The sequence below is a fragment of the Rhinolophus sinicus genome, chromosome 1 (assembly GCF_057876585.1).
Source record: "Rhinolophus sinicus isolate RSI-liver-muscle chromosome 1, RSI-T2T, whole genome shotgun sequence".
Classification (NCBI taxonomy): domain Eukaryota; kingdom Metazoa; phylum Chordata; class Mammalia; order Chiroptera; family Rhinolophidae; genus Rhinolophus; species Rhinolophus sinicus.
In genome coordinates this window covers 129,009,319-129,036,955 of record NC_142501.1, presented here as the reverse complement: position 1 = coordinate 129,036,955, position 27,637 = coordinate 129,009,319, and the positions used below count along the sequence as shown (strand labels likewise).

At 35.8% G+C, this 27,637-nt stretch overlaps 1 protein-coding gene across 1 annotated transcript; it reads right to left on the bottom strand.

Annotated features, from left to right (window-relative positions):
• Nucleotides 1–955: 955 nt before the first annotated feature.
• MTPAP (mitochondrial poly(A) polymerase) lies at nucleotides 956–23,418 on the bottom strand. Its single transcript, XM_019731531.3, has 9 exons — nucleotides 23,224–23,418; nucleotides 19,686–19,858; nucleotides 18,938–19,171; nucleotides 17,722–17,946; nucleotides 11,835–12,046; nucleotides 10,295–10,521; nucleotides 3,478–3,570; nucleotides 3,318–3,391; nucleotides 956–1,705 (listed from the first exon to the last, which is right to left on the bottom strand). Exons 1-9 carry the CDS (start codon nucleotides 23,375–23,377, stop codon nucleotides 1,343–1,345), a joined length of 1,755 nt encoding a protein of 584 aa, XP_019587090.3. The 5' UTR covers nucleotides 23,378–23,418; the 3' UTR covers nucleotides 956–1,342.
• Between the last annotated feature and the right edge of the window lie 4,219 nt (nucleotides 23,419–27,637).

Below are 27,637 nucleotides of genomic sequence, written 5' to 3'. Positions count from 1 at the left end.
ATGTCCAATCAAATGAACAGAAAAAATTCATCTCATTTAGAAACTCGTAAATATTTATACTTTTTAAAAACCTCATTGTAATTCTTAATACAAATTTCCAGCCCAACATAATAAACCTAGTTAAAAAACAAAAGGAAAACAGCTTTTAATTTAAAGACACTGTTTATATAAAGAACCCTGATACTTGTTGGTTTCAGATGTTGGCTATGCACAAAACTTTCTTGCTTCATGACAATTCTGTTAGTGAGTTTCCCAAAAATATCCCAAGCAGAGCTCATTACTTTAGTCTCGGTCCTAAAATGTACATGGAAAACTATTTTGAAAACCATTACACACTCTAAATCTGAATTCTGAGTCGCAAGAATAGTAATTATACACATACCACACACACAAAACTGTAATAGCTAAAGGAAGTAACATGTGCTATGTGCCAGGCTCTTGACGTAGCACTCTATGTACCTCACTTAATCTTCACAACAATCTGTGAAATAGGCACAATTATCCTCCCCATTTTACAGATGAAACAACTGGGGCCCAGAGAGACTGAGTAGTAACATACCATGAAGCCAGTCCGGCTCAAGCCTGTGTTTGCAAACACTACATTTTTTGCCTCTTAAACTGGAAGTTACTCCAGGGGGAATGTAATGGAGCTGTTATTTCAATACACACCTATTTCTTACAGGGAGAAAGGAGTTCTCAAAAGAAAAGTGAAGGAATACCGGTAATACCACATATGAATAGAAACGGTTTATTTTTTAAAATAGGAAAAGCAGCTAAATGATATTTAGAATACAATGTACCAATATGGTTTAGAATCCCTACAATGCGGCGACCGAAGCGTCTGCATTCATTTTTTAAAAACATGCACATTTTTAGAAATCATTACCAACCTGTTTTAATTTACATGTGAATAAGAGCACTCGGCTTAAAGAACACAAAAACACACACTAAAGAGTAGTACCAAAATTTGAAGCTTTATTATACTCGTTGACTGTCTATGTACAAACCCAGGGACTGATGAGGAGATCAACAATGCTGTGATTCTAAAGCTGATTTTTGCTATTTGCTCTGTATAGTTTATCTATTTAAAGTACATTCCAATCTTCTTTCAGCTGTTCCTTGTGGCTGATGTTTTCAGAAAATGCCACTGGGTAGCAGACTGATCGGTCTGAAAACGTCCCAGAACTTCAGACCCGGTACAGGCCCAACGAGAAGACCAAAGGTCCCGAAGAGGCGTCTGATGCAAGCTGAGAGATGTGTGAAAGTTCCACACCAGTTCCTCCAGGTAACTCCAAGATTATCTTCTAGGATAAAACCAGTTCTTAAAGCAAAGCAACAGCCATTATGCCTGAGTAGTAACTGTTCTTGTTCCATTGGTGTTTGTGGAATTTTCTGTACTGCTGCTACTTTTTATGGATTCCAACAAGTTTTTAACTCTTTCACTTGCAGGCTTCTTCTTTTTCCTCTTGGCCTGAGACACATTCTTTGCTACGGAAGGTAGCAGCAGGGCTGCCAGCCCCCACAGCTTATTTGATGGGGAAGGGTGATCATTAACTTCCTGATGTAAAATCCAGGCACTTTCTCTAGCCAGATCTACAAATTTTTGCAGCTGGCTTTGACTTACATTTTTGCTGATGTTGAGGGAAGTTTCAAAAGGATTCTGAATGTGCAGTGGAGAAGGTTCAGGTTTGTTCTGTTCCCTTCCCTATAGATTATCACAAGGAAGAAAAAAATATAAGAAGGGCACGGATATAAGAACAGTTTGGCTTAATAAAATGTCAAAAACACATAAAATACCAGCATTAACTTCAGAGAGTAAAGAATTTCTTTACTAAGGGAATTTGGTATGTGCATGTTATATATTTGTGCATAAGTGCGTGTGTGCCTCTGACTTTTTTTCCATTGTAGTTTTATGAGTATTCTTTAGAGAAAAATAAATTAGGTTTATGAGCTATGGATGATGAGGCTTAGATGAGAGGTATCTGGAGTAAGTCAACGAATAACAAAAAGTATTTTTAAAATAACATAACTTTTACCTAACAGGATAGAGCTGGGAAGGAAAATAAACGAAAAAAGCAAAATGGCAGAAATTAAGATGAAGATACTTATTTTTAAGACTTGCTAAAAACATATTTATTACAGTGGGAATAGAAGCACACAGAATCAGAATTCTTAAATTAAATATAGTCATCAGAAAGGAAAAGAAGGAACAAAGGATTATTCATTAGTCATTTTAAAGCAAAGAAGTTTTCTATTTCATCAGAGCCTGCTTAAATAAGATTCTGCCAGGTAAGACATCTCATAGGAAAAAAAAAAAGCTAAAGCCATAACTCGTGAACAGCAGTGATCCACGAGCCTATATAATCTTTTCCTTTCAAATGGTATCACATATATTACTTAAAAATTACAAAATACATGGTCAGCTTTCCCCAATGTGAGCAGGCACCCGTTTATTCCCTAACTTCTCTCATGTCCCTGCCCAGTGGGGAGGGGCTCCTGCCTGTCATCTCTCAGCCCTAGGGTAAGAGTACCAGCAGGATAAAGAACCTCCTATGTTCTGTGACCTTTTCCTCATCAGGAATCTAATTACAAACCAGACTGCATTCCAGAGTTCTGGGTCTCTGCTCTCTCTCTTCCCCCCACTTTTTTTTAAACAAAATTCGCATCAGCAGAATAAAAGTTAGGGAAGAATGAACAAAGGAGAACTGAAGACACAACAACAAAAATCTGAGCATGTGTTTTATGAAGCCAATCTTGTAAGGGTTATAACCAACTGTCCAAATGATAAAGAGAATAAACCCAAACAGAGAACTATCTCAACTACCCACTTATAAACCATTTTTGTCTAGGGTTCTGCTCTGATTTTCTTTTCCAGAAAAATGTCTAGCATTCCAGCTACTCAGATGAACCAAAATCATAAATTCACTTGCCTAAATATGTTAAATCCTAAGGGCTCTAACTGAGGGAATCACTAAAATCTATCTTTGGGACCAGGTATCGTATTTCTTCCTTAGGAACACAAATCCAGTTGAAAAAGAACTGTATGTAAAATTATACTTCCCAGAAAACTTTTCAGAATATATACCAGATTTTGAAGGATACAGTATTAGATGTTGAAAGAGCTAGCTTTTGCTCTTTCAAATAACGAGGTGACTGATCTTAGTGAAGTTATGTAACTCCTCTAAGCATCAATTTCCTTATGAGTATCTATTACTGTAGAGGTGAAATGCAGTAACATTTATTAGAGTGCTTTGAAAACTAATTAAATATTAGCACAGTAGGAGATACTAATCACCAAATATTAAAATATTATTTACCTGTCGAATATTTATGGAATTTTTATTGAAAGCGAAATTTCCAAAATATTCAAAAAATTCTTTCAGTAGTAATTCTGCAAGAAAATAAAACAAGGAAAATAAGAGAAAAATCTGTTTCAATCCAAAAAGGAACACAAAGAAAGAATGATAGAACACTTACCTAGGGTTTCTGTGTTTCCTGAAGGTTTAATTCTATTCAAGTCACAAACAAATGTACAGTTGTGGCCTTCTATTACACATTTATCTTCTGCATCTTACATAAACAGAAATGAAAAATATTTCACATTATATTTCAAAGATATTCCCTACTTCAGAAAAGAAATCTATAATTAAACAAACCAAAGTCACAGATTAACATTTCCTATTAGTCAGTGTTCTATAACTTGTATTTAGTTAATAAAATTTAAAACTCTATTTAAAAAGATTTAGACTAATTATACTACGTGAAATTAACATTACATTTACTTTAGCCTAGAATTTACTAGAATTGTCTATCAACAACCAATGATTTTTCATCTATCTTTTGAGGTAACCAGTTTTCTAATTATAAATGAAAATGTAGACAGTTTTCATCTTTCACCAACTCAAATCTTGGCACCATTTTTGATCAATAATATTTAATGTACATCTTTATTTCCACTCTTATCACCTTGGTATGTATTTATTTTCAACAATTCATCCATGACACAAACAGAATGCTCTAAGAGTTTTTAAAAACTTCAGGTAATTTCTAAAATGCAGTACTCTAGAGAGATTAGAATTCGGCATGACAAATTTAACAGCATGCTGGACTTAAGCATTCCTCTTTTCTAATAGCATTTATATCTTTAGAGTTAATAATTTCCCTAATTATTGATAAATATACAGCCACCATAAAATCCCTCACCCATTCTAATCTACCTTGCACTGTACAATATGGCGGGCAAACCCCCCCTCTTCAAAAAAATCGAATCAAAATCCTAACTCCGAGTTGGTGCTCTATCGTGTAGCACTCCTCTGACTGCATTTTGATTGCGTGCATGCTGTCTACTCCCCTACCCCAGTCTGGGACTTCGAAGCACTGTCCTGTTCATTATTGCCTCGCCTCCCTAGTCTAGTCCACAAGCGCCTAACGCATAGCAAGCACATAGCCAATCATCTGAATGACTGCTGATGTTTGATTTTGTAATGCTTATCTATGATCTATGATCTCCAGAGGGAAATTAGAAAAGGTTATGTTAATCAACAGACAAGGTGAAGTCCTCCCTGCTCCTCCCACCATGCCATATGCTCCAACAACACTCAGCCCCTCTGGGAGGCAGCCAATATATTGGTTAAGAGCACAGGCTAAAAGATGGTGAAATGCAAATACAAGCATCTATCTTTACCGCCTCCGACAACATCACTGAAATAACAGAACGATATAAAATCTTAAAGACAGAGAACAGAAGAGATAAGAGCAATCAAAACATTTTAAGTTGAAGGACAGATGGACTAATAGCAATGACAGGAAATCTTAACACACTGAATCCTACACCAGCAAAAAGAAAGCCAAGAAGAAACCAGATATAAACAAGGAAGAGCCCCCGACGGCTCAGCCATTGGAAGCACCAGGTCCGAATGGATGACTTAAGACTCCCCCAGGTCGCTTCTTCCCAAACAGAAAACTCCAGGTTTACTTTGGAGATGGTAAAAGAAAGGCTCTCCAGTCAGAGAGATACAAGACACAGCTGAGGGTAGGAGCAATGTTCTAAAAGCAATAATAAACAGCAACGTTTCAGCATGCTAGTAGCCAGGGCTATTCTTCCAGGGGAAAAATAAAAATATTTAAAGAGTCATTTCTGGGGAATATGAATAGCCCAAAAGGAATGACCCGGAGATAGTGCCATCTGAGCTCCCCCAAATGAAACAGTCCAGTCAAATTACCCTACAACAAATGGCATGGTCAACAAGCCCCATCTCAGCTGAGATTCAAATTAGCTTTCTGGTTTACAACTCAAACATGAGCAGAAATTCAAAGATCATTAGACACCTAAGGAAGGCCTCTCACATGAGACTAAACAAAACAAAATGAAAAACGATCTAGAAAAAACTGAGGCTAGGAAAAGAATAATTGATTAATAGAATATTTGATGCTTCTATTCTGAGAAAAGACTTATTTAGACAACTGGTGGCAAGTTGGAAATTCAATTTATGTTAAGTACATAAAAAACTAAGCAAACAAAAAAAAAAAACCAAGAAAATAAGTAGTATTAAAAACGATTAACACCCAAGAATATAAAAAGTTTGGCAGGAAAGAAAATTAATTTGTTTACTCCATGGATCAGATATGAATAGCATTTAAATAGTTGTAATAGCGTAAAGAATACAAAACCAGAAGTACTCGTATGTTACAGCCATATTCAGAATATGAGGGGTGTGTGGTGGGGGCTACGGGAGAAAAAGAGTTAACTCCTCCTCTTCCATAAAAGTCAAAAACAGCAATTCAAGCATTTTATTTTGGAAATATGGTTTACAATATCAAACAGATCAGCTGTTTGAGTTAAAAGTGTTTGTCCACAGGGAGAGGCAAAAGAAGAAGGCACAGGCTCAGAAGGGAGTTACTGTTACAAAGTTTGTAGAATATTTTCACGCTTTATGTGTATATATAACTTTGATAGAACTTAACTTTAAAAACCACAGCTTTTTTTCATCAGACACCATTAAGAGAGTGAAAAGGGAACCATAATATACACATAGTTGAGATATACATATACATACATAGTATGTGACAAAGGACGCATATGCAGAATATATAAAGAACTCCTATAAATGAATAAAAAAATGACAGATAATCAAATAAAAAAATTGGCAAAAGACTTAAGAAATTTCGCAAGAGATACCCAAATGGCTAATGAATATATGAAAATATGCTGAACTTCTTTAGTCATTGGAGAAAAGCAAAGCAAAGCACACCGTCATGTCACACTAGGGCATTAAGAACAGCTCCCCTAACACAAAGATCCTACCAGGTGCTGCAAAGCCACGCAGCACTTAGAACTCGTATACGATGCCCGTGGTAGTTTACACTTCAGGAAACTGCGGGACCATGGCTACTAAAGCTGAATATACCCCAGTCCTAAGACTCAGAAATTTCACTCCTAGTATATATTTGACAGAAGCGAGTACCTGTGCTCACCAAAAGAAATGTGCTCGAATGGTCACACTAGCACTGCCAATAATAGCCCCAAACTACAAATTACTCAAAAGCCCATCAAAAAGAGAATTAAAAAAAAAATTGTTGGTCTATTCATGTAACAGAATACTGCATAGCAATGGACATGAATTTGGTCCACAAATACTCTAATGATATGAATGAATTTCCTAAACATAATGCTGAGAAGGAAAATGCCAGACACAAAAGAACATACTACATGATAGCTTCTACATAAGAGACATAAACAGGACAAATTAATCTATGCTGTGAGGCGAGGCTGGGGATGGGGGAAGTTATGCAGTGACTGGAATGGAGCCCAGCTGGTACGCCCATGGTGCTTTGGTGGTTACATGGATGCGTTCAGTTTATGAATATCAATATCCACCCAAAAAAAAAAAAAGTATAAGCTCTGAAAAGTGCTTGGGTTTGAATTCTGGCTCTAGCATGTTCTAACTATGGGGCCTTAGGACATTTAGATAATCTCTCAAAGCCTCAGTTTCCTCACCTATAAAATGAAAATAGTAATTCTGCCCATAAGGTTTGTTGGAAGGAATAAGACGAGGCCTGTTTTTTTATCCAAGTGCCTGGCACAGAGTTAGCACTCATTAAATTGTCGCTCGGTCACACAGAGCTACCAACTAGAGCTCTCTTCTATGCTTGGGTCTCTGCATCAAATCTGCCAAAGATGCTCCCCAATCGTTTCTTCCTCAAGCCTGTAATTACTCATAGGAAAGCAGAACAGGGGTCCCAAACAAAAAGCTCTAACCAAACAACTGCTTATATGATGAAAATGCTATATAAAAGCACGAAGCACAGAAGTAAATATAACAAAAGTAGCAAAGCCAAAACAAGGATGAAACACACAAGACAATAAGAGACATGGGGGGCAAGTAGTGGAGATTTAAGAAAACACAAAGAAATTCAAGCGTAACCAAAATATAACAGTTGCCATCATGCTCAGTCCAAACAGTCTTGAACTTTTAAAATGTTCATCCACCCACTTGAAATCTATTTACTGAACTTATAGTATGGACCCAATACTATGCCAGGAACGGAAGATGCAAAGACGAGTCAAAGACAGGCTGCCCTAGAAAAGCTTGGGTAAGACCAGCAGATAAAAGAACTACAACAATCTAACAGTTGCTACAATACAGGTGTGTCCCGGGAGCTTGTAAGCCAATAGAGTGCTATCTCCTGAGAGGAGGGGGGACTGGCAGAAAAGAGCCAAAGAATGAATGACATGATTTTTCACCAGGTTTGTCTTCTCTTCCCTGGCTTAATCCCGAAGAGGCTCTTCAAGTGAAAAGAGGAGGTAGGGAGAATGCCATTTCAGGGAAAGGCACAGAGACATGAACAAGGACAAACATCAGAGGATCAGGAAGGAGTCTGGAGTGCTGAAGCGCCTCATGTGTACACACAAATGGACTGAAAAGAGGAGCAAAAGGAAGCTCGCAAAGAGCCCTAAATACACCACTATCAAGTTTGGACTTTAACTTACGCTGGTTCCAAACAGTGGTTTACAAAGTCCTAGAAGTGCTAGAAGGTGTTCCAGAAATTCATGCTGCCTTCTATTAAAAAACTAACAAGCAAGTAACCAAAATATTTTTTTCTTTTTTAAAAAAAATATAAACTGACAGTCTCTATCTGAATATCAAACATGAAAAATTCTTCTATAGGAAATTCAAGGTATCTCTAGAACTTTAAACACCAAAAATAAAAAAAATCAAAGCAATAATTATATCAACTTATCTTTGCATTTATTGGCAATTCACACCTACAATGTACTATGTACAGAGAAGCAACTGCAAAATAAAGCCTGAAAATTTATCTTACCATGTTTAAAAACATGAAAAATAATTTTAACAACCAATTTGGTATTTTGAAATAGAAATGGAAGAATTCCCAAACTAATTGAATCTGTTTTGATGCCATAAGATATGAATACATCTAAATTTATTTTAAAATATATTTGGAATAAAAACTTAACATTTTAAATTTGTGCACAAATCCTATTCTTTTTCTAAAATAATTAACAGAATTTAAAAAGAAACATACTAGGTAGATAGTGAAGGATTTCAAGAGAGAGAATAATAGAATTAGATATGAATTTTTTGAAAATCACTCCATTAGTCTAAGAATGGACTGGTGGGAAGCACATGAGGGTAAAAAGAGAAGACAGTATCATCTTCCCCAGGCAGGGGACGCCAGGGCCAGAGTCTGGCAGGAGTGGCAGTATTTGTAAGAATGGAAGAGAGCAATCTAGATGTTAGCAGTCTGCCCTTAACATAAACCTGCCTCAGTTCTTCCTCCTTTTTACCACTTCTATTTTTTTCTTAGCTCCTGAACTCCAAAAGTTCCATTTCCCCCCAAGACGGCTTCTATGAGAGTAGTATTAAGCATCAGTGCCCACAGCAGGGGTTGAACAGCAAGTAGTATTTACAGGTTGCTTACCGGTGAGGATCTACCCATATTTTCTGTTTATGTGCATCGTACCTCCGTACTAGATTGTTACCCGAGAACATCGTTCATATCTCACTGCACGCAAAATAACACCTGACACCAGTAAGTAACCAGTAAATATTTAGTGACTAAATGACACCGTTCATATCTCACTGCACGCAAAATTACCTGACACCAGTAAGTAACCAGTAAATATTTAGTGACTAAATGACACCAAACGATGAGATGAGCAAAGGCACGGATGGCGCCCTTTATTTCAACCTTAAAAGTAAGGTACGTGACTACCACTCTCCCTTCCTGAAAACTCCCTAATTTCCATTAATCTATCACAATGAGCTTTTTTCAAGCTCACTTTCAAACTGCACCAACACTTAAAATTGTTCAGGAAAGAAAAGTTTACTTATAATTTGGATAATAAGGGAAAGAGGCATAGAAGATAGAATTTGCAGAATCAGGCAGAAAAACCAAATAGTGTCAACAAAGGAGCTAAAACAAAATGTCATGAGAGTAACCACAGCACGTATTGGCAGGAATATGGAACACATGAAGAGGAGAGGCGGGAGAAGAGGCTGGGAAATTGGGTTCTGGCTACATAGAGGATGGATTGTCTTCAACAAGCTAAGCAACTGTTTGATGTTCAGTCTACAGGGAGTAAAATTCCTTTTAAAGTTACTTTAAACAGGCAAGATTCAGGGATGTACTTATAAAGGTGCAGAGTATATACATTTTGAGTGTATCTCTGAATTATCTCCCTTTTAAAATTTAGGACTGTAATACTTTAGAATCTTCTCCAGCATCCTATCAAAATTTTAATTTTTTTAAAATATAAAATTAAATTTAGCATACTAATTTTAAAATAATTCATCTAAGACTGCTTATAAACTTTAATCTAAAAAAATTCAGGAACTTAAAACATTATGAAACAATTGTTAGCATCTCTAATAGAAATCTGGAAATAGGTTCAGCTTTAGAAAGTCATCTTTGAAGCTGTGATCTAATCACAAGCTGTACCTGAGATATGTTTCTTTTTCCCCAAAGTCATTCCAAACTTAATCAACTAAGGGAGAGGCTCATGACTTGCAAACCACCTGCCAACGGACACAAATAAGTCAGAACACTCAAAAAATTCTAAAGTCCTCAGCTTGGCAAATCATCTGCTCTCATGACCTCTAGTGGGCATTAAAAAAATAAAACACACTTTAAATTTTCGATTCACAAGGCTTTAAATATACAGAAGACAAATTATATGACTAATAAACACACATGACTTTGATAACAGATGGAAATTATATTCATTCAAAATGTGAGAAAGAGGAAATAGAGAGACTGATACTAGTCTTACCTGCTAGGGATTTTAGGTAGTCTAGTGTTGGAAGAATAGGGGGTGATCTCCTCTGGAGAAAAAAGATGACCATCATTGTAAGGGAGAAATTTGTAATCCAAGCACCAGGAATACTGCTCGTTAATGAATGTGCTCGAGCCCAACACCGGATACTGAACACCAAGGCTCTCACTCGTGAATCCAAGGCACCATATATATAAAGGAGTTCAGAACTTTTCAAGGCAATCCTTCAAAGGAGAAAAATAAAAGAATTTTCAACCCCCAAATTAGGATCCCAGGATAGACTAAAACACACACCTGGAAAGATGTCTAAATGCCTTCCTACATCTGAACGTATTCAGAACATCATGATCAGACATCAAAAGTGTTCCGTATTTGCAATATAAAAGGTACTGTAAGTGGTTGAATATCAAATACTCATTCCCATTAAAATATTCTTTTAAATACTGACAATCACAATGTAGTTCTAAAACTCAGAATTTTTAAATCAAAGTTCCTAAATATGACTTCAATAATAAGTGAAACACGCTACATATGTGCTCTTTAATAATTATCAATAAAGACAGAGAGGCATTTTAAATGAGAAGCTTTGCGCCTCAGTTTCACCCCTTGGTTAGCTAGTCTTTTGGTAGACACGTTAGCCTGAAAGCAGAGGAAAACATTCTACTTATTTTATCAAGAAAGTATAAACGTCTTCGAGTTCAGCCAAAATTACCTGAGTCAATTACTGAAAAACCCACAAAGATAAAGTGTCTATTAAGAAATCAAACTTCAGAGCCCATTTTCTATATTCAGAATGTTACAATGCAAAGAATTACTAATCAGAAATATTTTAATCAAAACTGCTCTAGAAAGGATTTTCTCAATCTATTTTTAGTTACGATTATTTATGTAACAAATGATATAGTGAAATCAAATGCATGCAATGAGAATGAGAATACTAGAGTTAAAAAATAAACTCTTTTTTTCCCTATTGAGAACCAAAAGAAAAAGGAATCAGGTGTCATTCTCAACCCATTTTTTTAAGCAAACAGGTTGTTAGGATAATAGAATAAAAATATGCTAAAAAAAAACTACGCAGTCTTAAAGCTGCTTAGGAAACTCTGACTTAAGCACACACCGTATTTGTTTAGAACACAAAGCTGATTATATCTGGGGGTAATTCAGAGCTCAAACTCAAGTGGCTACTTCATTTTCTAAGTATATTTAGAAGACTATATAGAGAAGACTGTATGCTATAGGTACTCTTATGTTGTTTTCAGGCTACATAAGAACAATAAAATACAGTTCTTCCAGAAGATGATGTTAGTTAGGTATGATAACATTTTAACACCATATCCTAACATTTTATTTTGAATACCAAAAAACTGATACACATAAGAGAAAGCATTTCCTGTATTTCAATCTAAGTGTTCAAATCTTTAAAAAATTATTACAGTATGTCTAAGAGTCCAAAGCCACTAGACTGCTCTGGACAAGAAAAATGATGTTAACACCTTATAATATTCACATTGAAGATGATTAACTTTAAAGACCATACCTGTTGTTAGTAGTCAGATCACACTGAAATCCAGAGGCCTGGTGTGAGAACCTCACAAGTGGACATCGAGCGTTTAATATTTTTTGTACACCCACACAACCAGGGCCAAAGTGGTCAAGGCATTCTCCTATCACAGACAGGATCTTCTGAGTTGCAATTCTTTCTGAAGGAACATTTTTCACTTGAAATTCCATCAGAAAATTTCCTAAGGTCTGAATAATAAAAACATTGGTAAATAGGAGCGTTTTATAAATAGGAATTTCTTACATAACCTTTCACAAAAGGAAGTTAAACCTGATTTCTGGCAAAAACCAAACAAACAAAACCAAAACACAGTCAAAAGCACACTTGACAGCATCTGCACGAGAACAGCAGATCAACAGAAGAAAATAGTATAAATGGACTTAACCATATACAGGAATTAAATATTTAATAAAATAAACTCTGTGAATTACTAGGGGAAAATTACTATTCAACAAATGAGTCAGGTGACCATTAAAAAAAAAAAAAAAAAAACACAAAAATAACTAGATCCCTACTTTGGTCCAAACACCAAAGTAAACTCAACATGGATCAAAGACTTAAATGTAGAAAGTTTTACCAGGAAAGTACGAGAAGACAACGGGTGAAAAGGGTTCTCTAAGCAGGACGCAAAAGGGTTCTCTAAGCATGACAACACACAAAAGAAATATGATTAAATAAAAATTAAAGCCATCTTAAGGCAAAGCATATATTCACTACTAGATAAAAGACAAAGTAAGACATGTCACAGAAAGGGCTAATTTCCCTAATTTATGAAGCATTTGTACAAATGACAGGGAGGAAACCCACCTGATTCTAAAAATGGGCAAAAAAGAGTAAGAAATAGACTAAAAATGGCTAAGAAACATAGTAAAAGATGTTCTTGCTTGCTACAAACTAAAAAAAATAAAACAGCGATGCGATTATCCTTTTCTCAGTCTGGCAAAGACTAAAGGGCTGACAGGACCAGCACTGGTGTGTAGGGGAACACGCACAGCCTATCAGTGGGAGTGTTAACCGGGACAGACTTTTTGGACAACTTCAATGTCTACTGAAACTTTAAAAGTGTAATACTTTGACTAGCTATTAAAACACTAGGACATTATCCCAAAGGAATACTTGCATAAATGAGTCCATTTCAAAGCTGTTCACTCACTGCAGCATTATTTGTGTGGCAGGCACCTTTTAAGAGTTCTAGCACGCTGAATTAGGCTCCCTACCCACAACCACCACCTCTCCTAGAACTCGTTCCTACTAAAAAGATTCAGACTCCAACAGTGTATAACATGGAGACCTACCCCCTGACTCCCACCTGAGAGGACCGAGCGTGGGCAGCTGACCTGAGCACTGGAGGAGAGCACCACTCAGATCCAGCCAGAGCTCTCTGCTAGGAATCGGAACTCAGGTTCAGAGGCAACCATGTGGCTGAAATATGTGACTCAGAAGCTTTGAGGCAGGCATATCCAATACCACAAGGATGAAAACGTAAAGAAAATCCATGGGGAGAGAGGGCGAGGAGAGAGAAAGGGAGAAAGATAACTAAAGCAAATTTATGGAGAGAAAACACTTCAAGGGCTCTGGAGAGTTTACCCTTCCTAGTTCTAGTCCTTTCCTAGGACTCATCTACATTCCTGACCTGGGTTCTATGATGCTTCCTCTACTTCTTTCTTTCCTTTGCTTAAGCTAGTTTGGGTTGGTTTCTGTCATGTACAACCACAGAGTATCATCTCATATAGTTGTCAATAAAGGTGGGAAAAAGGTACCACCCTAACTGTCTAACAAATAAAGGACTGGTTAGGGAAACTATGGTACATTCATTCCACGGAATATTCTGCAGCCATTGAAAAAGATGCAGTAGATTGAATTGCCAAGACACTATTAACTGGAAAAAAAATCAAGTAATAATCTATATAGATTAAGTTATAGTCTATAAGGATTAAATTTTTGTTTAACGAAAAGCATTTCTATATGCAAAGGGAAAAAATCCAGGATAAAACACATCAAATTATCCACAACAGTTATCTCTGCAGGTGGTGGAACCTTCAAAGATATTCGCATTATACATTTTTGTAACTATTACTTTAAATCAGGGAAAAAAAATTTAAAAACTATACAAATGTGACATGTATACAAACAATCTCCACAAATCAACCTGTTACTTTTTTCTCTATTGATTTCCATCATCTATACAGATTTCTATTTACTAGGAAACTTTTATATTAAAGAAAATAAAAAGTAGATTTCCTTTAAAATCATTAAAATTTCAAAAATCTAACTTAGCCCCTTTGTATAACATCTTTATAACTTTCATTGTCCTGGTCCATTCTATTTTAAAACACACACACACACACACACACACACACACACACACACACACCAATTTATATGAAAGGAGGAACAAATAAATAAAGTATGGAGCTCCTTAATGGAAAAGCAAAGAAAGAGAAACACCCTCTATTAAAATTAAGCAGATCGGGAAGAAAAAGACATATTTGGGGTCCAATCATCTCAGGATGGCAAAAGACAGGCAATAGGGCGAGTAGCATCAGACTAGACGGGAGGGGAGTAAGGCTGGACTCAGATACAAAGGAAAGGTTAGAAACACTCAGAAGAAAGAAGACAATGAGATGTTTCAAAAATTAAATAATATAAATGAGAGAATAAAATCATTGAGGTATAGAAATGGAAATGACACCAGAGAAAAATAGATCTCAGTAATGTAAGTAGAGCCAGGAAAATGGCGACACTGTGAAGTATGAGCAGGAATGTGACAGTTGTTAAAGCTTTTCTGACATTTACAGTATCACTCACATTCCTGCCCCTCTGAGGTTACATGACTTGCTCTGCCAATGAAATGTGAGCAGAGGCTTCAGCATCACTTCCAGGCGGAAGCTTAAAGAGCCAGAGCTCAATAGCCCACTTTGCCTTTCCACTGCTTCAGTGATGAAACCCTGGTCAGCCTGAGTGCTTGAGAGAGAAATATCTAGAGTGTCCCTGCTGACCTGCTCTGGCCACACAGTCCCAGTAAGAGATAACCAGTGGATGTGTTAAGCCACTGAGATTTGGGAGTTGTTTATTACCAAAGCATAACCTAGCCTCATCTGGCTGACATGATAAGAGATGGAGAATCACATGAGGTAATTAGATAAGTGGATTCTGCACACGAATAAAACAGTGCAATTATGAAAGTACAGATAATAAAAATACATCTATTATGAGCAAAGGTACGATCCTCTCAAAAATTACTCCTCTATCAGATAAATAAAAATTAGAAAAATTCTTCATAGACAGCGAAATCAATAAACATTTATTATTTTGCTTTCCTTCTAGCACTATTTAGTTTCAGGTAACATTTTAAAATAGTATGGCATGTTCCTCCTAATCTCTCTAGCATTATGCCAGTATCTAATAAAAGACAAAACATAGGAAAAGCACCTTGACCACAGGAATAATTTAGGTAGCAGAAAATGGGACTTAGCCACCAATTTTCACTTCTGTCACCTAACTCCTCTAGGATATTGAACCCTATTATTATAGCAAAAGGAAAACTAAAGGAAAGAGCAAAGGCAGATTTTCGCTTAGCATTTTGTGCTGAAATGATTTCTGTGATAAGCTGGGATACAGGTTTCATACGTAAGCATCTTTCACACATTAAAAAATTATGAGAACTGACAGTTACAGTACGTAACTTTCGTGTAGTCATTAGCACAGCATCGTTTAGTGCCTGTGCTGCACAGGACAGCCTACAAGGTGCTGTAAGACAGACAGGGCCGAACACTCTTCTCAGCTGCCCTCAACTCAGGCTGCAGAATAAAACGAGCCCGTGGCAGATTACAAACCACGCTGGGGCGCCAAAACATACACGAAGCACCAGAGGTGAAAGGAAGAAGAGCTCACAACTGCACAAAGTAGTCGATGAAGATTCACTGGATATTTAAAAGTGCATCCATTTTTCATTGTATTTCATTTTTAATGTTTCTATTAGCAAAGCTGTTATCTTAAAAAAATGTTTCAAAGTATCCATTCATAACATTGAGGAAGTTAAACCTACACACAAAATAATATTGTTTAATGAGACTGGAGCACTATCTTTTAAAATATCTTTTTCTAACTACCACCTGCATTTCCAAAATCTAATCCAGCGACAAGTTTCCAACTCCTCCCTTTGCTTCCAACAGAAAAGATCTCTGTGTTTCCTACTTGTATAATAATGACATAATTAACATTACTGCTGATGGTGGTCAACATTTGAACACTTAGAAAGTGCTAAGCACTGTCCTGTTTTACATATATGAGCTCAATCAATCCTCTCAAGCATCGTCTGAGACAGGTGCTACAACAATGTCCAAATTTTACAGCTAGGACAGTTGAGGCACAGAGATGGTAAATAACTTACCAGGATCAGATAGCTAGTAAGTAGAATTACTAATGCAGTTTGGCTCCAGAACCTAGGTTTTAACCATTACAATACATTACTATGCTCCTTGGTTATTCGGTGAAGTCTTTTATTGAAAATAGCCTAGCACGATTTAAGCATCTTTCCCAGGAACTTCATATAACTTCAAGTACATGTGAGTATAGATTGATCCATTTCATTTTGATGTGTTTCATATTCCTTGGTCAGTTTCAATTCAGTAAATGTATCCTGAGCACATTAATTACGCCACGCACTATGTGGGATAGGAAAATGAACAGATGTGGTTCCAGTCCTGCCCGAGCTTATGAAATAGTGAGACACATATTACTAACGAAACAACACGTGAGATTTGCAGACAGATAGAAATACAAGCAAGATACTTTAAAAAAGTGATTAACTTTGCCTGGACTGGAGAAAAAAAAATTAAGGATGGTTTCAAGAAGGTAATAGTCAGAACCAGGACTTGAAAGCTACAAGAAACCATCAGGGAATGGAGGAAAAGAGCTCTCCTCTCTGAAGGGGCAGAACAAGTGTTTTGTTGTTACTCATATTCTGTAAGTCTGGAAATGATAACTAAATGATATAATTGAAAAACTAGTTGTGTGCAAGTACGTAATGGAAACGATTACTAAAATTAAGAGGCAGATCATTTCAATACTATGCCAAAGAGCCGAACAATTCTAAGTTTGTGAGAAGACCCGACCCGTGTTTTAAGATAACTCTAGCACAGACCGAAGGCTGGAATACCAAGGCATGACACAAGAAATAAGATAAAGAGAGCAAGATGTTGGTATAATGATCTAAGTGAGAGTTTATATGGGACTGTGGGAGTAGCTTTGAGGGATATACCTAAAATATAACAACATATATAAAGGCTGAAAATAAAGACATAAAAGAAGATATGTGAGGTAAATAGTAAGTGGCCATCTAAACAAACAAAACAGAATTTAAGAAAAAAGCATTTACAGAGATAAAGGACATAATTTAATGATAAATGAACCCAATAAGAAGACATAATAATCATACACCTATACACCTATATGTACCTAAGATACCTTTGAGAAGAAAAATCAAATGAATTCTAAGGAGAAATTAACAGGCCAAAAATCATGCGATTTCAAAATATTTCAATAACTAGATCACACAGATTTAAAAAAAAATAGTTAAGATACAGATAATTTGAATAACATAAGTAAACTTGGCCTAACGAAAAATTTCTGAACTCTTGGAAAAAAACAACCATTTTATTGCGTATGAACAGAATATTCACCAAAAAAGATCATATATTAGACAGACACAAAGAAATACTTACAATTCCAAAGAATCAATATCAAATAGACCATATTCTTTAACCACAACGTTTACTAACTTTAGAAATCAACAGTTATAATTTTATTCAGTCAGCTTTTCTAATATCTTAATTTCAGTGATCTAAAGAAATATAACTACCTTGTGATCGCTGAATTTTCCAATTTCATCCAGATCCAAAAACATGTCCAAATCACATCCTAATTTCCCAAAACCGTTCACAGAAGAGCCAAACGGTCTGACTGCACAGTCTGGAAAATATGCAGCTGCTATGTCTTCAATAAGAGAAGAGGTAAAATATCGGAGCTTGGTGTTCTCCTCTGTGAGCTGGAATTCCTTCAAGAGAGTGTTTAGCTGATCGTCTATCTAGCTGGCCAAATCAAAACAACAAAATACAGAAAATGTACAGGTCATATAAAATAATTGTCATTTTACTACTAAAGATTTAATGGCTTTGGAGACCAACCTTAAAAATATGCAATCTTTTTTTCTTCAGCCTTAAAAGTACATTTTTAAAAATACCCTTTAGAAAGCACTGAGGAAGATAATACTAGCAAAATAAAATTAAACTACTACTTTTCTTAAGTGATGAGTATAAAGTACTGTTTTAGGAAAATGAAAATAGTAAAATGCTCCCGAAAAGGAGGTCAAAACAACCACAAAGCTAGACATTTTAAAAGGAGTTGGGGGGACAGAAGAATTCATGTTAAAGGCAAGAAACACCAGGAATAAGCAACACTTCAAACAAGACTGATGCTAAAATGATCCCATTTTAACGGTGTGCACTGGAGTAAAATATTTAAAATACAAATCACAGCCTTATATGCCCACATTTGAACAGAATATTAAGAATAACTGAACTAAGCATTCAACCAAAAATAAAGAAAATATAAAAGGTCAGAAATAAAATTTTAAAAATTAGAAAAATCAAACCAAAAAATAGTATCGTGATAAATAAAACTATGAATTCATTCTTTGAAAGGACTACTACTAAAGTAGCTAAACCGCTGACAAGTCTAAGAAAAAAACAAAACTAATATAGTAAGCATTATTAGAGCAAAAAAAAAAGAGAAAACCAGAAATAAGGTATTTTAAAATTTGAGAACAATGCCATGCGCAAGTTATGTCATTACATTGACAAAAGAAAGCCTGAATAGTCCCAAGGCCCAAAACTTTGGAAAAACGTGGTTACTTCTGAGAAGTACAATGGGATGTAGGGCAGGGAGTGAGGAAGGATTATTTCACGTTTCACTAAACGTATTCTATAGTTTAAATATTTAATAATAAGGACTAATACAAAATAATGTTAAACACACACATATTTTTAAAAGTTAGGGAAGTATACCTATAAACTTACACTTTCTGCATCACAAAGTAATTCGAAAAGCTTCTTGCTTGAAGGAGGTGACTGATTACTACGTGATATACATGATTGCTCTGCAGTCTGGTTTGATGCATTCTTCAGCTTTAAATGGAAGCACCGTGATCTGAATGGAATCGCAGCCTCTGTGCCCAGACTTGGGGTTCGAGTTACACTCTGCAGTGAAGCTACACTTTCCTTTTGACAAAATTCTACAACAGCATAAAGACCCTATACCAAAACATAAAAACAGAGCACAGCAGAATGATATATTTAACATAGGATTTTAATTCATATTTCAAAGCAATTATAATGTGAAAATATATTAATTTTTAAAATTTACAAATGATTTGCTTCTAACATAAGCACTGGTTTTAACCATGATAAGCAGATTAAGAGAAGAAACACTGTAAAATGGTAACAGTCAAAAGAAGCTGAAAAGAATGCTGAAACAGAAAATTAAAAAGCAAAACAAAGATCCCCTCCCACTAGACCTTTATCACTAAGACAATGGGATTATTTAAAGTATTCAAATAATGGAATCCTTTAGCTACAAATTGCTTATAATTCTGTCATACTCCTGTAAGGATTCCTGTTCTCATATCAAAAAAAAACCAACCTCATTAAAGAAATTTAGGTACGGAAAGATGTGTGATAGCAAAAGAGAATCTAATTTTACCATACTGCAGAGAGACAAGAGAGCAAGAAATAACAACAAAAAAGAATAAGTTTTTCAAATACTCACAAAGCTTTCATAGAAGAAATGATTATTAACAGGTCCATGTTGGGATAAATATTTGAGAAACTTTTTTTCACTGATTTTATTTGGGAAATGTATTAGAACACTCCGCTGTGCCTGTTCTCGTCTTTCTTTCTGTACTTCAGAGAATCTCTTTTTGGGAGTCCTGTCTTCAGAGCCTATGAATGAGACAAAATCATTTGTAACACACACACAGACACACACACACCCATGTAAAATTTAAAGCATATTTTGATAAAATATATAAGAATTTGATATCTAACGAAAAACAACTTTATCCTAATTTATAAGGATGAAGCTATACTACTTTCAATTTTCATTTTACCATTCTTTTAACTATCATTAAAACTGTCCACTTTCTCTGTTTTGAATTTACTATATTAAATGCATAGTGCTAAAAACAAACAGTTCCACAAAATTTTAAAAGCAAAACCAGGAATGTAAAAGCACTCATTTAACACTTCCACAAATACTCTGCAAGTTGTAACATTTCAAAGCCTAAAAGAAATTATGACAATCCTGAGGGCAATGTGACAATGACTTTAGAAGTTTAATGTAGGGAGTAAGTTATTACAGTTCTTCTTTGTTAAGGGTCTTGACTGGGCTTGAACAATTAACAGTGAGTTATCAACTATCCTGTGCTCTGTATCACAGGGAAATCAAAGAATTTAAAACCTAGTTACTGCTTATAAAGAGCTCATTATAATTTTACTAAAGAAATAGAGGGTAATTTTTTTTTCATTAAAAACTACTCCAGGGGTTAGGGGTTTTATAATCACAGGAAATGAAAACAAGAGCTGTGATAGTCAATAATTAAATATTACTAATCCACTGACAACAACAAAAAGATTAACAAATGAACCAAGTATAAGGAGTAAAGAAAATCAGTCAAGTTCTAAGAGTATATTAAAGCCAAACACTAAATCTTAGGAACTCATTTCCCCCCCAAGAAATTTAACCTCTAGTTGAGTGACTTAAAAGTGCTTCTTCTCACACTCTGGAATGACAGATTCTGGAGATTATAAACCATTATGTCTGATATCAATAGCCTCAACAAAATTCCAAAGAGATTAAATAGAAAATGTATCTAATGCATGGAACTCAACAGAGGCTTTTTTTTTTAAGCCTCATTTTTCTTTCAAAAGGTTATTATAAAATGGATGGATAAAAGAAATACTGCAAACACACTGCACCTTTATTTCAGCAAACTCCAGGACATCCTCTTAGACACGACAAAGAAATGTGGGTTCACGACAATAAGGCTGGTTAGCCCTAAACTGTTCAGGAGCACTAACCTAAGGGCACGTTTCTAATGGCAAACCAGAGAACTTAGCGCCCTGACCTACTCTACATTTCTAACAACGGGTCAAACATGTAGTACTGAATGGCTTTCCTACACTCCCTGCACCAGATGCTGAAAATATATCTCTTACGTATGTGTCCTCATCTCCATTCTGGATGCCAATTCTTTAACATCAATCGCTTATTTCAGGCCTGTGTCACCACAATAGCCTGATTCCTAAACAGTCTCATTCACTCCAGTCTTGTCCTTCTCAAGCCATTCTCTACATGGCTGCCAAAGTAATCGTTATAAAATATGTAATTTTAAAAGTCTTAGTGTTTGATTTCCCTGCTTAAAACCTTTCAGTGGCTTCCCCAATAGGTTCAAGATCAAGTCTAAACTCCACAGCTGGGTATAAAGTTATCGGAAAACACCTCACACTGAGCACATCTATCCAATCTGAAAGCACCTATGTCTCTTTCTGGAGTTTGCTTACATGGGTTGGTATATCTTCCCTTTTCTACTTAAGCTAACTTGTGTTAGTTTGTGACCTGTACCCAAAAGAATCCTGAATAATATACTACATATTCTGATTCTTAAATCAGGATTCTTTCCACTTCTCAGATGAAAGCTATGTTAAAACTAAGATTAACACGGAAATGGGAAATTAGTCAATTTTAGTTCATTATAAACACTTTTCAACCATTAGAGCTTGACCAAATGAAATTGGCTGATTTATAAAACTGTGTTCCTTGTTATCAGAAAATGTTACTAATGTTTTGGCAACAAGTTCTCACCTTGAGTTAAAAGCTAAATTGGATATTTCTCCAGTTCCTTTCAATTATAAAATTACATGCTTCTAAGTGAGTACAAGGTGTAGTTACCTTGTTTTTTTAAAAAACAAAAAAGCAAATGAGGATTTTGTTACTTGTTATGCTCCACAAGGTACTTAGCCAGTTATATTATCCTAACAATACAAAATGAAACACATTTCCTAAGTAAAACAACAAAGTTGCAATAAGTGAAGAGTATAGCATTGGAATCAGGTTTTATTCTTAGGTACTGATTAGCTGGGCAAGTTTGAACTAGCCACGTGAACTGGGCTGTTTCTTCTATAAAATGGAGTAACAATAATTCCTTCTATACCTACTTTACAGAGTTTTATTTCTCAAAGAGCATATGAAAATTCAAATTTAAACCACTATACAAACGTTAAGTTACAATAGCTTCTTTGGAAGAATCCTTACTCAAATTTCCAGTTACTTAATTTTTAACAGAAGCAGCTTCTACTAAATACAATCCAATCAGTATTTGAATGAAATGTCATAGTAAGTAACACTTATTTTAGGGGAATAAATCCTATCACTTATTTTAGGGGGAAATATTATACTTGTTTAGCCTATTTTAGAACTACTCCCAGAAAAAATTCCGTATCTTAAAGCTATAGCTCCAAGAAATGGTAGAAATCAACGCATTTTGTTTAACAGCTCCACTCGAGGTCTAAATTAACTCAACTATGTGACATTGCACAAGTCATTTAGCTCTTTTTAGCCTCTTTCTACATCTGTAAACTGGAAAGTGACACATTTCTTCCTAGATTGTTTTAAGAATTGTAAACAACGCATACACAGCCCTTGGGCACAAGAGGGGTTCAATAATATTGAGCTTCTCAATAATAAATTTAGAACGTCTGCAGCACAATAGCCTGGTCCAGTGGATGTACATGTGTTACCAGGTTGATTTTGCTCAAAATGGCTAAAAGAATAAAGTCAACGAAAGTAAATTTCATAGGTAGAGCCCTCATCAAGGCGTCAGTGTACTTGGCTTCCATCAGCGACTCGTGAGTATGAAAATCAGATACATTTGAGACGATGAAGTAACTTACTGGTACGTAGGTGGCATCACTGTTACTACTGGAAACATTATTTCGCCAAATTATAAAACAGTAGCGAATTGTGTTCTTGACCTGAGCTTCACAGAGGTTCAAACAATTTCAATACTGTGCACAGGAGTCCGCCAAGAAAATAGCGTCACACACACCCCCGCCACCGAGAGCCACGACGGGCCGCCTGAGGTTCCCCCAGCGAGATCAGGAGCACGGGACACAGCCTCACCTTATGCCAAAGGTTCCACGGCCACTGCCACGGGCCACGCGTTCGCCCGCGATCCCCATCGCCTCCCCCTTCCCTCGCCTGCAGAGGGTGGGGGCTCCACAGGAAGCCGAGGACCCGGCACCATTACCTGTCTCCGCGCTCCCGGGGGACTGCTCTTCTTTCCTGACGTCTGCGGCCACAGTTCCTGGGCAGCTGAGAAGCCTGTGGATAGGACGCAGGCCTTGACTTCTCTGAGCACGAAGTGGTAAATGGGTCAACAGCCCCACACCGCGCGCCGCCATTGCCAGTGTAACAAACACTAAGACGAAAGGGCACACGGCTTCTGCGCATGCGCGCTGAGGCGAACAGCATGGGAAGCCTGGAGGGTCAAACTAGGCGAAAGAGGTTCGCTTAAAAAAGAAATTAAGTCCCGAATGAAGACGCCTGAGCCTTCAGACGTGTTTTATTTACACTCTCCGACAGTTCTATAAAAGGAGACACCAATAGGTTGAGCATGCCATCAACTCTTTCGAATAGTCGTGAAAAGAAAAACAAAAAGCAGGGTCATGCAGAAGCAGTACTGACCGACTTGGGAATCTAGAGTATAAGTGGCAACATTTTTTCTTTACCAGACACTGTTCTAAGTGCTTTGCATGTATTGACTCTTAATCCTTACAACCCTGTGAGGCAGGAGCTACTGTTATCTCCATTTATTAATGAGGAGACTAAAGCATACACAACTAACACTCGTAAAGTTACACAGCCAGTCAGGGGTTAGATAGAGATGGGAGTTAAACTTAGGTTGTCTGCTACAGGGTTTATTTTTCCTTTTTCTTGTAACAAGTTAATTGAGATTTAATTCACATACTAAGCAACTCACCTCTTAAGGTGTACCACTCAGTGGTTTTTAGAATAGTCACAAAGTTGTGCGACAATCACCACAATTATTTTTAGAACACTTCCATAGCTTCCAAAAGAAACCTTGCGCCCATTAGTTGTCTCACCCCATCGCCACACTCCCCCCAGCCCTTAATAACCACTTATCTATCTCTGCCTCTATGGAATTGCCAATTCTAGACATTTCGTGTAAATGGAATCCTGCAATACCTTGTTTCTTTGGGACTGGCTTCTTTCACTTGGTATAATAGCTTCAAGGCTCATCCAGGTTGTAGCATCTTTCAGTACTTTATTCCCTTCTATGGCCAAATAATATTCCATTGTATGGTGTTAAAGGATACACTGAGGCATATTAAAATGTTTAAGAGTTTATTTGAGCAATACTTAATTTGAATTCGGAAGCATTCGATCTAGGAGACAGGAACTCTGAGGAGCTGTACAAAACGAAAGACATCTATAGGCAAAAGTGAGCAGGAACAAGGAAGTTATAGCAGGCAAAAAAGTGCGTTGGTTATTGCAAAGCTACCTTCTTTGGAGATGGCAGGGGTCTATCAGATTATCTAACTAGTTTGATTCCATTTCTGGGAGAGCTGAAACTGTAGTTAAGTCTACATTTAGTGACACGTGGCCAGCATAAAGTCCATTTTGGGCCTGTTGCCTTGTTTTTAACAATGGCTATGCCACACAAGGCTATCCATTTATTAGTTAATGGACATTTGGGTTGTTTACATCTTTTAGTTATTATAAATAATGCTGCTATGAACCTTCATGTATAAGTTTTTGTGTGAACGTATGTTTTCACTTCTCTTGAATGTGTACTTAGTAGTGGAAGTGCTGATTCTATGTTTAATGTTTTGAGGAACTGCCAGGCTATTTTCCTAAGCAGTTGCACCATTTTCATTCCCACTAGTAGCGTACACAGGTTCCAATTTCTGCACATTCTTGCCAACACTTTTATTTTCTGTTTTCTGTTTTTTGTTTTGTTTTGTTTTAATGATAGTCATTCTAATGGATATGAAGTGGTTTCTCACTTTTGATTTGCATTTCCCCACTGAATGGTGAGCTTTCTTCATGTGATTATTGGTTATTTGTATGTTTTCTTTGGAAACATGTTTATTCAGATTGGATATTTTTAAGTTGGATTATTTGTCTTTTTATTAGTTTTAAGATTCTTTATATATTCCAGATATAAGTCCCTTATCAGATATGCGATTTGCAAATATTTTACCCCATTCTGTGTGTTGAATTTCACTTTCATGATGGTGTCCTTTGAAATATAAAAGTTAATTTTGATGGAATCCAATTTCTCTATGTTTTCTTTTATTGCTTGTGCTGTTAGTGTCATATTTAAGAAACATAGCCTAACTCAAGATTGTGCAGATTTACCTCTGTTTTCTTCTAAGTCTTTTATATTTTCAACTCTTACATTTAGATCTTTGATCCACTTTGTGTTACTTTTTGTGTATGGTATGAGGTAGGGGTCCAACTTCATTTTTTGGATGTGGATATCCAATTGTCCCAGTACTGTTCATTGAAAAGATTCTTCTTTCCCCCATTAAATAGTACTGGTATATATACTGAGGTCAGTTGATCATAGACAACTGGGTTTATTTCTGGATTCTCAATTCTATTTCATTGACATATATGTTTATCCTTATGCCAGCACCACACTATCCTGATTGCTGTAGCTTTATAGTAAGTTTTAAAGTTGAGACGTGTGAGTCCTCCAATTTTGTTCTTCTTTTTCAAGATTGTTTTCACTATTAAGGTTCCCTGCATTTCCACATCAATTTTAGGATCAGCTTGTCATTGCTGCCAAAAAAAGTATTTTGATAAGGATTGTGTTGAATCTGTAGATCAATTTCAGGAGTATTGTCGTCCTAACAATATTAAATTTTTAAAACATGAACATGGGAAGCCCTTCCATTTATTTCGGTCTTCATTAATTTCTTTCAAATGTTTTCCAGTTTTTGGTGTATAAGCCTTATACTTTTATTAAATTTATTTATAAGTACTTTATTCTTTGTGATGCTATTATAAACAGAATTGTTTTCTCAATTTTGTTTTTGGATTGTTCATTGCAAGTGTATAGAAATACAATTGATTTTTGTATATTGACATTGTATCATATAACCTTGCTGACTCATTTATTAGTTCTAATAGTTTGTTGGGGTTTTGTTTGTTTTTAGCTTCCTTAGATTTTTGTATATACAAAATCATGTCATCTGCAAAGAGAGACAGTTTTACTTCTTCCTTTACAATCTGGAAGCTTTACTTTATTTTCTTGCCTAATTATTATGGCTAGTACCTCCAATACAATGTTGAAGTAGTGAGAATGCACACCCTTATGTAGCTCATGTCCTTAGTGGAAAAGCATTCAGTTTTTCACCCTAATGTATGATGCTAGTTGTGGGTGTTATGCAGATGCCCTTTACCAGACTGAAGAAGTTCTCCTCTGTTTTTTTTTTTATTTTTGTTAAGCATTTTTATCATGAAAGCATATTGGATTTTGTCAAATGTTGTGGGTTTTTCCCCTTGTATCTATCAAAATGGTTTTGGGTTTTATTCCTTTAATATGGTATATTATATTAATTGATCTTTAGGCATTAAACCAACCTTGCATTCCTGCAATAATCACACTGGGTCATGGTATATAATCCCTTTTATATATTGCTCCATTCAGTTCACCTATATTTTTGCTATAACCTCTTGACTGGTTTGTCTCTACCATGCTCAGTCTGTTCTCAGCCCACTGGCTAGAATGTTGTAATAATGCCATTCCTTTATCAAAACCCTCCAGGGGTGTATTTCCCACTCCATTATTTATGAAACCAGGATTTGTAATAAAATTAAAGTGTGAACTATGTCTGAGTTGTTTTTTTTTAACTACTTGAAGAACACCTTTTAAAAATGTCCTTCAGATAGTTGGGCAATAAATGTCAGAATTACAAATGCGTATAAGCTTTGTTCCAGCAATTCTACTCCTATGAATGTATTGTATAGATCTACTTGCTCAAACTTGCAGCTGATTTCTTATAGCAAGAGATAAGAAATAACATAAGTGAATGAGGAGTGTTTATTTACTGATCTGGAACTATCTTTAAGATATATTGTTAAAATTGCTAAGTAAAACAAGGGCGAGAGCACTGTACACACACACACACACACACACACACACACACTTGCCTATATGTGTACTGACTATCTCTGGAAGAATACACAAAAAACTAGTAGCCTTGGTTGACTTTGGAGAAAAAAACTGAAAGGATGGAAGACAAGTGTGGAAAGAGGACTGTTTATGCTTTTTATATCTTTGAATTTTTTAAGATTTTAGTCATATTATAATTCTAAATTTTATTTTTAAGATTTAAAATACTTCATTAAAAATGTAAAATGCCTTCAGATCTACAGTTTGCTTCAGAGATGAATTGAGTATCTAATGATTAGGGGAGGTAGGGAGACTTTTCACTGTCTACCTTTTTATGCACCCTTTTAATTTTGTACCATATATATATATATATATATATATATATATATATATATATATATATGCAGGGGAAAAAATGAGGTAACTTTAAGTTCTATAGGTCTTCCGTATAACTTGGTTAATGAAGTTAGTATATAAATTCTTAAATATGGTCAATTGCCTTTAAAAATCATATAAA